Here is a 12,707-nt window from a genome sequence, read left to right on the forward strand (position 1 = left end):
CATGACGTCCCTGATGGTCGTGGTTCTTAAATCGCAGAAACGACTTACTTTCTGATACAGGGCTGTCTGCTTTTCTTCGGGGAGAAAGGACATTAGTGAGCGGGAGTCGAGAAGGACTCCTAAAAAAAACTTTCGCTGAGAAGGAGTGAAATCCAATTTTTTAAAATGTATTACCCATCCCAGATCTGTGAAGGTAGCCTGGACCAAATTTAGATGGGAGATGAGACGGTCTTCCGAGTCTGCTGCAATTAAAAAATCGTCCAGGTATGGGATGATTAAGATACCTTGTAGATGCAGATGAGCCGTTACTTCTGCAATAACTTTCGTAAAAATTCTTGGGGCCGATGCTAGGCCAAAGGGGAGAGCCTGAAACTGAAAATGACTGAGGTGGCCTCTTAAAAAGACTGCAATTCTGAGGAATTTTTGATGATTTTCGGATATGGGAACATGGTAATAGGCATCTTGCAGGTCCATCGTTACCATTTACCAAAATTGAGGAAGAAGATTTTCTGTCGATCTGATGGTTTCCATCTTGAACCTCATGTAGGTCAAGGATTTGTTTAGATTTTTCAGGTTTATGATTAGCCTGAAGGAACCGCCTGGTTTTTGGACCAAAAAAACTGGGGAATAAAATCCCTGTTGATGTTGGTGCTCTGGAACAGGAAGCATAACTTATTTTTGGATCAGGCTCATTATTTCGGGTTCCAGACACAGTTGTTCTTCTCTTCTGGGTAATGGACTGTTTATAACGAAATGCTGCGGTGGGTAAGAATTTAATTCTAGTATGAAACCTTCTTGAATGGAGGCAAGTATCCAAGGGCAGGTTCCGATTTATTCCCAGCTTGGGGCGAAACTTCTCAGTCTTGCCCCTACCTGACCTTTGGAGTCATTGGGAGGATTTGGATGATTTGTCTGGATTGAAAAGGAACCCCTTTCCTCTTCCTTTTGAAGCCTGCCATGTTCCTGAGGATTCTCTCCTTTTTTGGTCCCCTCTGGGCTTGTTTTGGGAACGAAAGGACCGTCTCTGGTGGAAATACTTTGGCTCTGAAGGGAAACCTTTTTTCTTGTCAGACGTTTTTTCCAATATGTCGTCCAGGACAGATCCGAAAAGTCTATCCCCCTCACAAGGGATTGAGCAAAGGCGATTTTTTGAACCTGTATCACCTGACCAGGATAGGAGCCATACAGCTCTGCGGGTGGCATTTGATATAGCTGCGGATCTTGCGGAAAGCTTTACAAAGTCAGCTAAAGCATCCGCTAGGAAATTTGAGGCTTGTTTGAGTACGGAGAGGGACGCCAGGATCTCTTCTCTGGGGGTGCCTGCGGCCAAATGATCGTCTAGTTGAGATAACCACACAGATAAGGATCTTACGGTACAGGTGGCTGAGATACTAGGCCTGAACATGGCTGTATTCGTCTCCCAGGCTCTTTTTAGCAGACTCTCGCAATTTTTATCCATCGGGTCCTGTAATAGACCCATGTCTTCAAATGGTAGTTAGGATTTCTTTGAAATTCGAGCCACAGGCACATAAATTTTGGGGGTTTTGTCCCAAAGGCTGGAATCAGACTCAGCAAATGGGTATTTTATTTTAAAGGAACCTGAAACAGGCATACGCTTTTCAGGGTCCTTCCACTCTCTGGATATGAGTGATTTTATATTAGTGTGCACTGGAAATACCTGCCTTTTCCTCTCCCCCAGAACTTGGAACATCTGGTCCTGTAAGGAAACACTTTCCTTGGTATCTTCCAGGTTCATAGTGGCTCTTATGGTTTTCAAGAGACCCTTGGTGTCCTCTGGGAAAAATAACAGCCTGCCCGATTCATCTTCTGAAGAGTCAGAATTATCACTGGAGGTAATCTCTCCCTCGTCTAACTCCGGCCCATAACAGGATACTAGAGATCTACGGGAAGTAGAGGCCTGGGGGGATGAAGGCGGCAGCCTGGATTCTACTGCTGCATTCACTTCTTCCTTAATAATATTGCGCATAGATCCCAGAATGGAAGGGGATTCTTCTGACACAATTTTCTCAGTACACTTTGAACATAATGATTTTTTGCCTTTAGAGACAAAGGATTTGCGGCACATTGCAAATTTTTTGCGGTTTGACTCCGACCCTGGTGCCTTGGCAATGGAGGTTTCTCTGCCCTAAGAGAAATCACAAGGGTTAAATGGCAATATAAGAGATTTCCTCCAGCACCAGGCACCCAGGGTGAAAGAGTATAATTCAGACATAGAGAGGAGGCTTACCGGGCTAAGGGCGACTGAGGCTGGATCCATTGGCCCAGACCTGGAACACCACAGGGAGGAAAACGCCAGGTTCCCGGTCTTTATTTGAATGCCGGCATCACGTGACGCTGTGCCGACGTCATCACGCATGCGCCGCCGCTCTGCAAATGGGAAAGTCTCACCGCCGGCCACAGGGAGACTCCGCCCCCAGACGCCACTGCTGACTCCTTGTTCCGCTTCAGGGACCAAGCGACTTGAGCCCGGGGCTGCCTTATAAGGAAAGGACTTAAGACGAGGATGGAGAAGGGAGGCCAATGCGTCCCCGAGGCCCCCTATCCCGTGCACAGTCCTCCCAGACTGAGGAAGAGACCAGACCGTGCACCAACGCTAGGTTCCTGGAACGAATCAGGAGGAGCTTCCGCGCGACCCGGGGACAGGAAACAACACTGACTTCGGTAAGGAGAGGAGGCCTTTTAAGCTTCAAGCTTCCGTGTTGTTTCCTGTCCTGGGGCGGGGACACACTCCTGTTGAGTGCCGTTGGGGAGGCGCCGGGAAAATACTGTATATCCTTTAGGAAAGGATAAAAACTCCCCGAGTCACTTGGAAATTATTGACAGGTGTCACAGGTAGCACAGATGGCTGGCGATGAGCCAAGAGTCTAGTATGGGGCACAGAGTAGTGCCAATATCCTTACTGGGGTAGAAAAGGGGCTAATTAATGTATTATTTTACAGTATTAGGTGGCACAAATCCACATGGGGCATAAGAGACTTATATTTTACAGAATGGTGCCACTCAAGCACAGGACACGAGTATATACACACAGGAGGATGGCACACCTATTATTGGACAGGACTAATCTCACTTAATGGGGCAAATCAGGCACAGAAGAGTGGCAAATCGGTACTGAAGGGGTTAATTATGTACGAAGCAGGGGATGAGGCACAGAACTGACTACAGATGACAGGCTGTTGATGAGGCACAGAACGGGATCTGTGTCACTGACTAGGGCACAGAAGCAGCTTTTTGGCACAAAAGGGGTTAATTCGATCTCGTAGGAATGTACAGCAGCTTTTCACACTCTTTCCTTCTCTGATCGCTTCCCTGACAAGAATTGGGACGATCAGAGAAGGCGAAGCACATAGTCCCTCCCTAACCCCCCCCTTACCTGCCCCGATGCGCTGCGATTGGTCCCTCTGCAGTATTGGACCAATCACAGCAATCGCGGGCGGGTCAGAGCTCCGATGCAGTTCCCGCCGGCGTCTCTGGTTGCCTAGCAACCCCAGCACGGCGGCTTCACTGAACCTTCAGCGCTTCGCTCCCTGCGCTGACAGAGAAAGCCGATCACGTACATGCACGTGGGGATGCAGTGAGGCACCACATTCCCCCACGTACATGTACGTGATGTTGCATGAAGGGGTTAACATACACCATTAAAATGTGTCAAAGCTCTAATTCGCCTAGCCAATGGCAAAAGCAGGGATAGAGGAAATTCTTGTCAGGTGTACCAACCCACAGAGAAAGAGTCTGATAATATGCCATTCATTCTGACCATGGCTCAGAGCCAAGTATACAGCAGCTTTGTCCAAGCCAAGTAATGAGGCCCAAATCCTATGCCCGTAACCAATGCCTATAAAAACTTCCATTCGATGCTGTTGAAAGCTTTTGCAGTTTGGAGTGAAAGAATGGCCAACAGTCAGAAGTATCGGGTCCCAATCTGTAAGTTTAAAGGGGTTGTCCAGCTTTTAAAGGGGTTATCCAATCATAGACAATGGGGGCCTATCGCTAGGATAGGCCCCCATTGTCTGATAGGTGCTGGTCCCACCGCTGGGACCCGCACCTACAAGCAGAACGGAGCGGAGAAACTTGAGGAGGGCGCACTGCGCATGCGCAGCCGCCCTCCATTAATTTCTATGGAGCCGCCGAAAATAGACGAGTGCTGGCTCGGCTATTTCCGTCGGCCCCAAATAAATGAATGGGAGCAGTGGCCGCGTATGCGCGGTGCGCTCACATTCACTTCAATGGGAGAAGAGGGGAGTTCCGCCTGGTGGTGGACAGACCCCGGGAAACACGGGGTCCTCCAGCCACAACTCTCCCCGGCTCCGTTCTCCTTGTAGGTGCGGGTCCCAGCGGTGGGACCCGCACCTATCAGACAATGAGGGCATATCCTAGCGATATGCCCCCATTGTCTAAGATGGGATAACCCCTTTAAGTGATGGACTATCTTCTGGACAGGCAATCAATAACCAATTGGCTGGGGTCTGGCAACCCGCACCTCAGCGATCAGCTATTCTATGTAGCGCAGACAAAGCACCCTCAACATTGTAGACACAGCTCAGTACTACAGCGCTGCACCCATTGAATTCAATGGGGAATCTGAGGAATGCAGTATCTTTAAGTCAAATTGGGTTCAGCTTGTCCATCTAGCCTTGATTCGGACACCATAGTACAATCTAATGAAATAAAAAGACTAAACATGAACAACAGCATGAAAATGGAAAGAAGAAATGTATAAGTTAAATATGACTGCATATAAAGTAACTTACATCCAAACATTCTCGCAGATCTCTGACATATGTCTTTTCTGTCTGAATAAGCTCAGCCATAATAAACCTTAAAGATGGAGAAAGACAAAAAATTAAAATAAATACCCAAATATTACCATCAAATCCCTGTCAATGTTATTTATTTTATACATTTACACAGACACATTATTATGGCCACTTTCTACTTTAGGCGTTGGCAGCGCATATCTCATGAAGGAAGTCAGGTGGTGGGAGCTGGCTTGGTGGGCACATAAGGTGGGCGATAGGCTTTTTGCATACATATATACCTCGTTGCTATTTGTATACTATATACATATTATTCAAGACGTTCATACATTGCGATTACATTCATCTAACATTGGAGGACATTTAGTCAAGGGGTACTCAGTTACAGTCAGAAGCTTTGTCATGTGTAGAGGTGAGCAGAAAAGGATAAAGGTCTTTTTGTATAAATCAAATGCAAAAACTTACAACTCAGGGATTGCTATGCCAATGGATAGCGTTTTCTGCACAAGAGTCAATGTTTGTTTCCATTGGATTTACAGTTTACAGTAAAAGTTATTATTGCATGTGACCTAGGCCTATACAAGCTCCCAGACAGGTCATTTTCCCTCCGCATTCCAAATGCAATCTAATTAAAGCTTCATCTCTGGAAAAGAATTTAGGGTTGTCATCATTCATCATTATACACTGCCCAATCAAAAATAAAGTCGCCACCAAAAGTAATTTGTTGGACCGCCTTTAGCTTTGATTACGGCACACATTCGCTGTGGCATTGTTTCGATAAGCTTCTGCAATGTCACAAGATTTATTTCCATCCAGTGTGGCATTAATTTTTCACCAAGATCTTGCATTGATGATAGTAGAGTCTGACTGCTGCGTAAACCCTTCTCCAGAACTCCCCAAAGATTCTCAATGGGGTTAAGGTCTGGACTCTGTGGTGGCCAATCCATGTGTGAAAATGATGTCTCATGCTCCCTGAACCACTCTTTCACAATTTGAGCCCGATGAATCCTGGCATTGCCATCTTGGAATATGCCCGTGCCATCAGGGAAGAAAAAAATCCATTGATGGAATAACCTGGTCATTCAGTATGTTCAGGTAGTCAGCTGACCTCATTCTTGGAGCACATACTGTTGCTGAACCTAGACCTGACCAGATGCAGCAACCCCAGATCATAGCACTGCCCCCAAAGGCTTGTACTGTAGGCACTAGGCTTGATGGGTGCATCACTTCATCTGCCTATCTTCTTACCCTGATGTCCTGCATGTCCGACTTTTTAGTCCGTGGCCTCTCACCGCAAACTGCCGTATTGCGGCAGAGCTCCACCCCGTCCCCATTATAGTCAATGGGGACGGAGCGGCGGTCCGGCGGCACGGCGAAACAGCGGAAGGACGGATCCGACAGGGTGAACAGCCTGTCGCAAGTGTGAAAGTAGCCTAAATCTGGACTCCTCAGACCACATGACCTTCTTCCATTGCTCCAGAGTCCAAACTTTATGCTCCCTAGCAAATTGAAGCCTTTTTTTCTGGTTTGCCTTACTGATTAGTGGTTTTCTTACGGCTACACAGCTGTTCAGTCCCAATGCCTTGAGTTCCCTTCGCATTGTGCGTGTGGAAATGCTCTTACTTTCATTAAACATAGCCCTGAGTTCTACTGTTTTTCTTCGATTTGATTTTAACGTTTAAGTGATCGCCGATCACCATCATTCAGGATTTTTTTCCCCGACACATTTCTTCCTCGAATACGATGGGTCCCAACTATCCTTCCAGTTTTTAATAATGCGTTGGACAGTCCTTAACCCAATTTTAGTAGCTTCTGCAATCTCCTTAGATTTTTTTTCTCTGCTTGATGCATGCCAATGATTTGACCCTTCTCAAACAGACTAACATCTTTTCCATGACCACAAGATGTGTCTTTCGACATGGTTATTTAAGAAATGAGAAGCAACTCATTGCACCAGTTGGGGTTAAAGAACTTATTGCCAGTTGAAAGATAATCGCACATGCAGTAATTATCCAATAGGAGGCTCATAGCTATTTTCTTAGTTAAATCCAGACAGGGACAGGCAGTGTATTTACCAACAACAGCTGCTGTTATGAATAAAAGGGAAGAGTCATAAAAGTTCCAAGACAGACTGATTATTGGCTCTTGGGCCAAGGGTGGCAGTATTTCTGATACTGTGCAGTTTGTGTGGACAAATGGCACCCACTACAAAAAAGTGATGTGGAAACTGCAGAGCACCACTTGCCACTGATGTAAGAGGTGAACGTTGGCTACAAAAGTGCACAAGGGTGGACTGACACACTACAGTGGAGCAGTTTCACTGTCAAAATGAACCAGGGGGCTACTAGACATGTGTCTAAAACAACAGTTTAGTGAACCCTACTGCGTACGGGGCTCTGAAGTAGACAGCAGAAAAGTCTTTGATTTTCGCAGCTGTATTGGAATTGGACCTCCGCTGACACATTTTCTGCTTCATCAAACGGATGGACATTGGCGTGTTAGGAGAGATAGAGCAAAGAACAAACACCCTACAACCATTGCTGGAATAACAAAAGCTGGTGGTGGCAGTGTTATGGTCTTGGAAACGCTTTCATGGTATTCTCTGAGCCCACTCATCTATGTGGAAGGACCTCTCAACCGATTTGGATATGAATCCATCTTTGCAGGTCATGTACACCAATACATGCCGAATATCTTCCATGGGGCAGATGGGATATTCTAACAAGACAATGAGACATGTCACATAGCTAGAAATGTCCGACACTGGTTGTAAGAGCATGACCAAGACTTCCAAGTACTACCCCCAATTCCCCAGAATAGAACCCAATTGAACATTTGTGGGACTACCTCGATTGTCATGTTCCCTCTATGAATCCTCCTCCAGCAGCTGGGGGATGCACTACAGTCAGCATGACAACCTACAAAAACCTTGCAAAGTCACTCCCAGCTCATCTAGCTGCTGTCCGTGCTGCATACAGTGGTTAGTCTGAATAATAGCTGGTGGTCATGATAATGTGACTTGACTGTGGTATATGGCGATTACAAATTCTGCAATGCTGTACAGAGATCACAGTTACTCACATCAGTCTCACTCCCACCCCATAGGTTGGGGATCACAACCTAAAAGTCTAATAACATAGTGCATGTATGTTTCCTTTGGGCATGTGGGAGAAAACTGGAGCACAAAGAGGAAACCCACAGGGAAAACACACAAACTCCATGCATATTTTGCTCTTAGGTCAAAACACACAATAATAAATGCAACATAAAAAATAAAAAAAACACACAGGATCTTCCAATTACCAATAGATCATTCTTAATCTACACATAACAGTTACATCACTACACTTTGTTGAACTGCGTCAGAGGCAGCTCTTACAGCAGGAGTGATACCAAATCATTAAGTATATTAGGGAACAACATTCAATGCCATTCTCTAATATGACAGCAACTGTAATTCAATCCCATTGGCAGCATGGTGGCTTAGTCAAGTGGTTAGCAATAATGCCTTGCTACACTGGGGTCCTGTGTTCCATCTAATGGCAACAGCTACCTGAAGTATGCATGTTCTCTCTATGCGAGTTTTCCTTCAAGTACTCCAGTTTCCCACAAACACAGTGATAGGCTAAATGTCCACCCATGAAAACGGTTTGTTAAATTACCGTATACTGTGAGCTCTGTTGAGGACAGGACTGATGTGAAAGATAATCTCTGTATAGCACCGCAGAATATGATGGTGCTATATAAGTACATTTTGAAAGAAAAAACGTTTATGCCAAGAACTAACAGATAATACAGCACAAATGTATGGGAAAATGTATGAAAAGAGTTAATAAAATATGTTAACAACAAATACAAAAATGCATGCACTAAAATGATTATCTTATACACAACAGCATACATTAGAAAATGATAGTGAGGGTCTACGGAGCCCTCGTAATAGATTTAGGCACATCTTACGCCAGTCCGTGTACCTGGAGTGAAATCTACTTCAGCCACTTAATGCAGTAGATGTAAAGAGTAATTTATGCCAGTTTCCAGGCCTAAATGTTCGTGAATTTGTCGTTTGTCGGGGCTGATGGCCCAGCCCCTGCCACTCAAATGGGTCGAGGGCAGCGTGAAAATACAGCATGTGATAAAATGTTGTTGCATGGCACTAAGAAGTCGGAAAACAGGGTCTTGCAACTTTTTTATGCCTCAAACTGGCATAAGCACTTCTAGTAAATGACCCTCCCTATACAAAAGTGTTCATTGTTTCTAATAGTATTTTGTAGCTAATGTTGCATAAATCAAATGCATGATGCAAAAACCATATAGCCACCTCTCCATTTTGTGTGAAGCAGTTTTCTCTTTTTCATTCTTGTTGAATTAGTGGTACATTTAAAGGGGTTTTCTTATTACAGCTAACCACTTTTATATTGCAGCTATTTTTGCCAGCAGTAGAAATGTTGTATTACATGGTGGACATTTATATGTCCACAAAAGTGGCTGTCCATTCTGACTTTTGGTCCTGGGCAGGACGAAATCTATGATGTTCATATGTCCCAATAGAGAATATGGACAGGGGTTGTGTATATGAAAGAACCCCATTAAAAGTAGCAGGGAAAGTGGGAGGACATGGTCTTGTCCAGATTTATCATCTTTAAGCCATAGTACAAAACCGCTACAAAAAGCATCTCTAACTTTGGAGGACCTGTCGCTCCTGTAATTCGCCCACTGGCCCCTGGTACTGCACATACGGCACAGGTAGGTTAGGGTTAGGTTTCGTGCAACCCGAGATACCTTGACGTGGTGCGCGGGCACCGGTATGTCCTTCATATAAGGATATATTGGCTAAAGTCTCATTTTAACATTAGTGTGAGGGTTTAGTCAGATTTTGTTGATTGCATCCACCACAGTAGTGCACCTATTCGCGTAAAAGTTTATTTCATATAGTCAATTACATCCACACATTTTGTTATCTGGTGTATGATGTTTTTGTGGCACTTGTGATCTGCTGCGAGCATCCTCCATTGCATTCATTTTTTGTCTGGGGATCGCCATTAGCAACAGACCACATGTGCAGGATTTGCTCCCCCGGGTATAGATGCATAACTGCATACAGAGTTGAGCATTTCCTGCTTTTGAGACCACATTATTTTATCATGTAGTTTGACCTGTCATATTCTGCATTTTAATTTTCCCTTATGGGGCTCATACAGGAAAACTGCATATTTACTGTCTAGTTTACTCTTTGTAATTTTGAGAACTCCCCTTAAAAGTACTGTCAAATGGGACAAAATGTTTAGTGCTCAGAATAGTAGGTAAAAAGAAAAGACTTGATAACACACCCTTACCAATTTTGGACCTTCTAACGATTACTGGGCTCTGCTGAGTTCACTTCCTAGTGCAAGCTTGATACACAGGTAATGGCAGGAGACCACTCACCAAATAACTGATGTGGCCAGTGATTTTATAACAAGACACGGAGGCTCATATTGCATCTCTTCCTTTACTAAATTCCATAGCAGCAAGAAGAGTAACCATGGTAACAAAGAAACACCCCAAAGGGTAACCCCTCCCACCAACCAGTCCATAGATAGGCCCTCCTCAGTGAACGCTTCTTCTTTCTTTGCTGCTCCATGGCAGATAAGTAGTCTGGGGTTATAATATCGTGTGGTTTTATATACTGCATTTTGTATTCTTCCCATTTTATTCTTTCCTTTTGTCTGGGTGGTCTCCCCCACCCCCTCTTTGCTGGGTTTGTTGGTTCCCCTTATTGTGTATTGTTTTATTCGTATATATATATATATATATATATATATATATATATATTTTTTTTTTTTTTTTTTTTTTTTTTTTATCAGTGGCCGCGTTCCCATTATTTCCGCCAAGCTCTTCCCCCTGCGGTATCTCCGCGGGCACCTTGGCCTTTCCCTCACCCCCCTTTTTCCCCACGCTCCGGTTTTCTTACAGCCTGGTCTTCCAGTTGCGTCCGAGATCTCGCGAGCCGCGAGATTTCGGGCGCCATCTTGGATTTTCTCAACCGCACTCGGGAGTTTCTTCCCGGGGCGGTGTTCTTCTTGGGGGCGGCGCCGATCTTTTCTACCTCTGATTGGCTCTTCGTGTGGGTGGGGGCGTGTCCCCCTGCATTTCGTGGACTCTCTCTCTCCTTACCGGTCGCCATTTTGTCCTTACCTGTGCTGCGGTTAGGTGTCCCTAACTCCCTAACTCCTGTTATCTTCTGGAGTGACTAACTCCTAACGGTCAGACAATGTCTCATCCTGCCCAGGATTCGATTCCCTCAGTGGTCAGTTCTCTGGTCCCCATAACCCAGAGATCTTCCCCTGCCCCGGGTGCTCTTGCTATGCCCCCTGCAGATGCCCAGGCTTTTGCTTTGCAGCAGTCAATATCCCAGGCCATTGCTTCTGCTATGGGATCTATGTCCTCTATAATCACTCAATCCATTTCTCAGGCCTTGATCCCTCTGGGCTCCCCCAGCTTTCCCCCACCTGCTGCTGCTGCCTCCAGAAACCCAGTTAATGATAGCGCAGTTCTATCACATGAGAGTGTGCCTAGCACACGCAAAAGAGCCTGTCCACGCCAGGCAGAAAAGTCGCGTCCGTGGAAGTCTGCTCGCACTCAGCACGAGCCTAGTTCTAACTCTGAAATTGAGTCTGATGAGGAGGCATTGAGTTACCACCTGGGTGGTTCAGATAATGAGATTGAGGGCGTTATGGTGGACCCTGATGTGGACCATGACGTCCCTTTGTCCCGGCCTTCTACTAGTGCGGCCACGGGTGCTGCCCCTTTAGGCGATGCTCCCCTTACTGATCCTACAGGGGAATCCCTATTTGATCCTGATAGTCTGCACCATCCTAGGTCTGCGGAGTGGATCCCCGCCCCACATGTGGCCCATTATCTAGAGGCCAGAATTAGAACACCCTTATGTAAAGAGACCCGTAACAAATTAAGGGCAGAATGCCCGCGCCCCGTGATACCTAATAAGGTATGTGAGACCCCTAATGTGGACCCTAAAATGGTTCAATTTCTAGCCAAGACAGGCTTTGACCCCCGCAGGGGCCTAGATTCGGCGCTTCGCGCTTGCCAAGATAAGCTCTTGGATATCTTAGGACCGCTTACTAAGATTTTTGATCTAGCAGAGTCGGCTAGGGCGGACGGCACGCAGATTGACCCAGAGGAGCTCAGGGGATGGGTGCAGCATGCTATCTGTATTGCAGGGAACGTAAAAACTTCCCTAGCGATTGAGAGGAGAAAGGCAATCCTCATGAAGATCGAGCCAAAACTGGCCAACATGGCATTATCTGAAGCCGGCAAGGATGCGCAGGGTCTCCTTTTTGGCGATTCATTTATCAAGGAGTTAGGTAAATTTGTGGGGGCCTTCACGGCCTTGGATAAGGCGCAATCGTCTATGCGCAAAGTCTTTCATGGTAGGGTCTCTACCAGGGCCGGCAGTACTAGGGGCCGACTGTCCGGCCGAGCGCACTTTCAGACCCGTAACACCGGTCGAGGTCCCTTTAACTAACGCCAAGCGTTTCAAGACCAGAGACAGCAGTCTTCTTTCTTCCCGTCCAGAGGCGCCTTCGGAAGGTCCAGAGGTTTCAGAGGAACTCCGGGTTCCCGACGTCCTTTTGTTAAGTCCTCAAACTCTCCCTCTGTCTTCTTCCCTTTGCATAGGGGGCAGGCTCCAACATTTTTTACATGCCTGGTCTCTCATCACCTCCGACCCGTGGGTCCTGTCCACCATCAGGGGTTTTCAGATCGAGCTTGTAGACGCCCCACTTTGTCTTCCTCCATCCAGGCCGCGGGAGTTCTCACTGGAGTCTCGCCAGCTCATAGACACAGAACTCATGTCCCTTCAGGAAAAGGGGACCATAGAAAGAGCCCCGTTTCCCCATGGGGGGGTTGTCAGCGACATTTTCCTAGTGG

The 12,707-nt window shown here is 46.1% G+C and overlaps 1 protein-coding gene across 1 annotated transcript in view; it reads right to left on the reverse strand.

Annotated features, from left to right (window-relative positions):
* TRIO (trio Rho guanine nucleotide exchange factor) overlaps positions 1 to 12,707 on the reverse strand; it is a 796,191-nt gene that overhangs the window by 425,607 nt on the left and 357,877 nt on the right. The window contains 1 exon segment of the mRNA XM_040431356.1: positions 4,773 to 4,839. Coding sequence (XP_040287290.1) covers positions 4,773 to 4,839 — 67 coding nt within the window.

This window comes from Bufo bufo, chromosome 5 (genome assembly GCF_905171765.1).
Source record: "Bufo bufo chromosome 5, aBufBuf1.1, whole genome shotgun sequence".
In the NCBI taxonomy this organism is placed as follows: domain Eukaryota; kingdom Metazoa; phylum Chordata; class Amphibia; order Anura; family Bufonidae; genus Bufo; species Bufo bufo.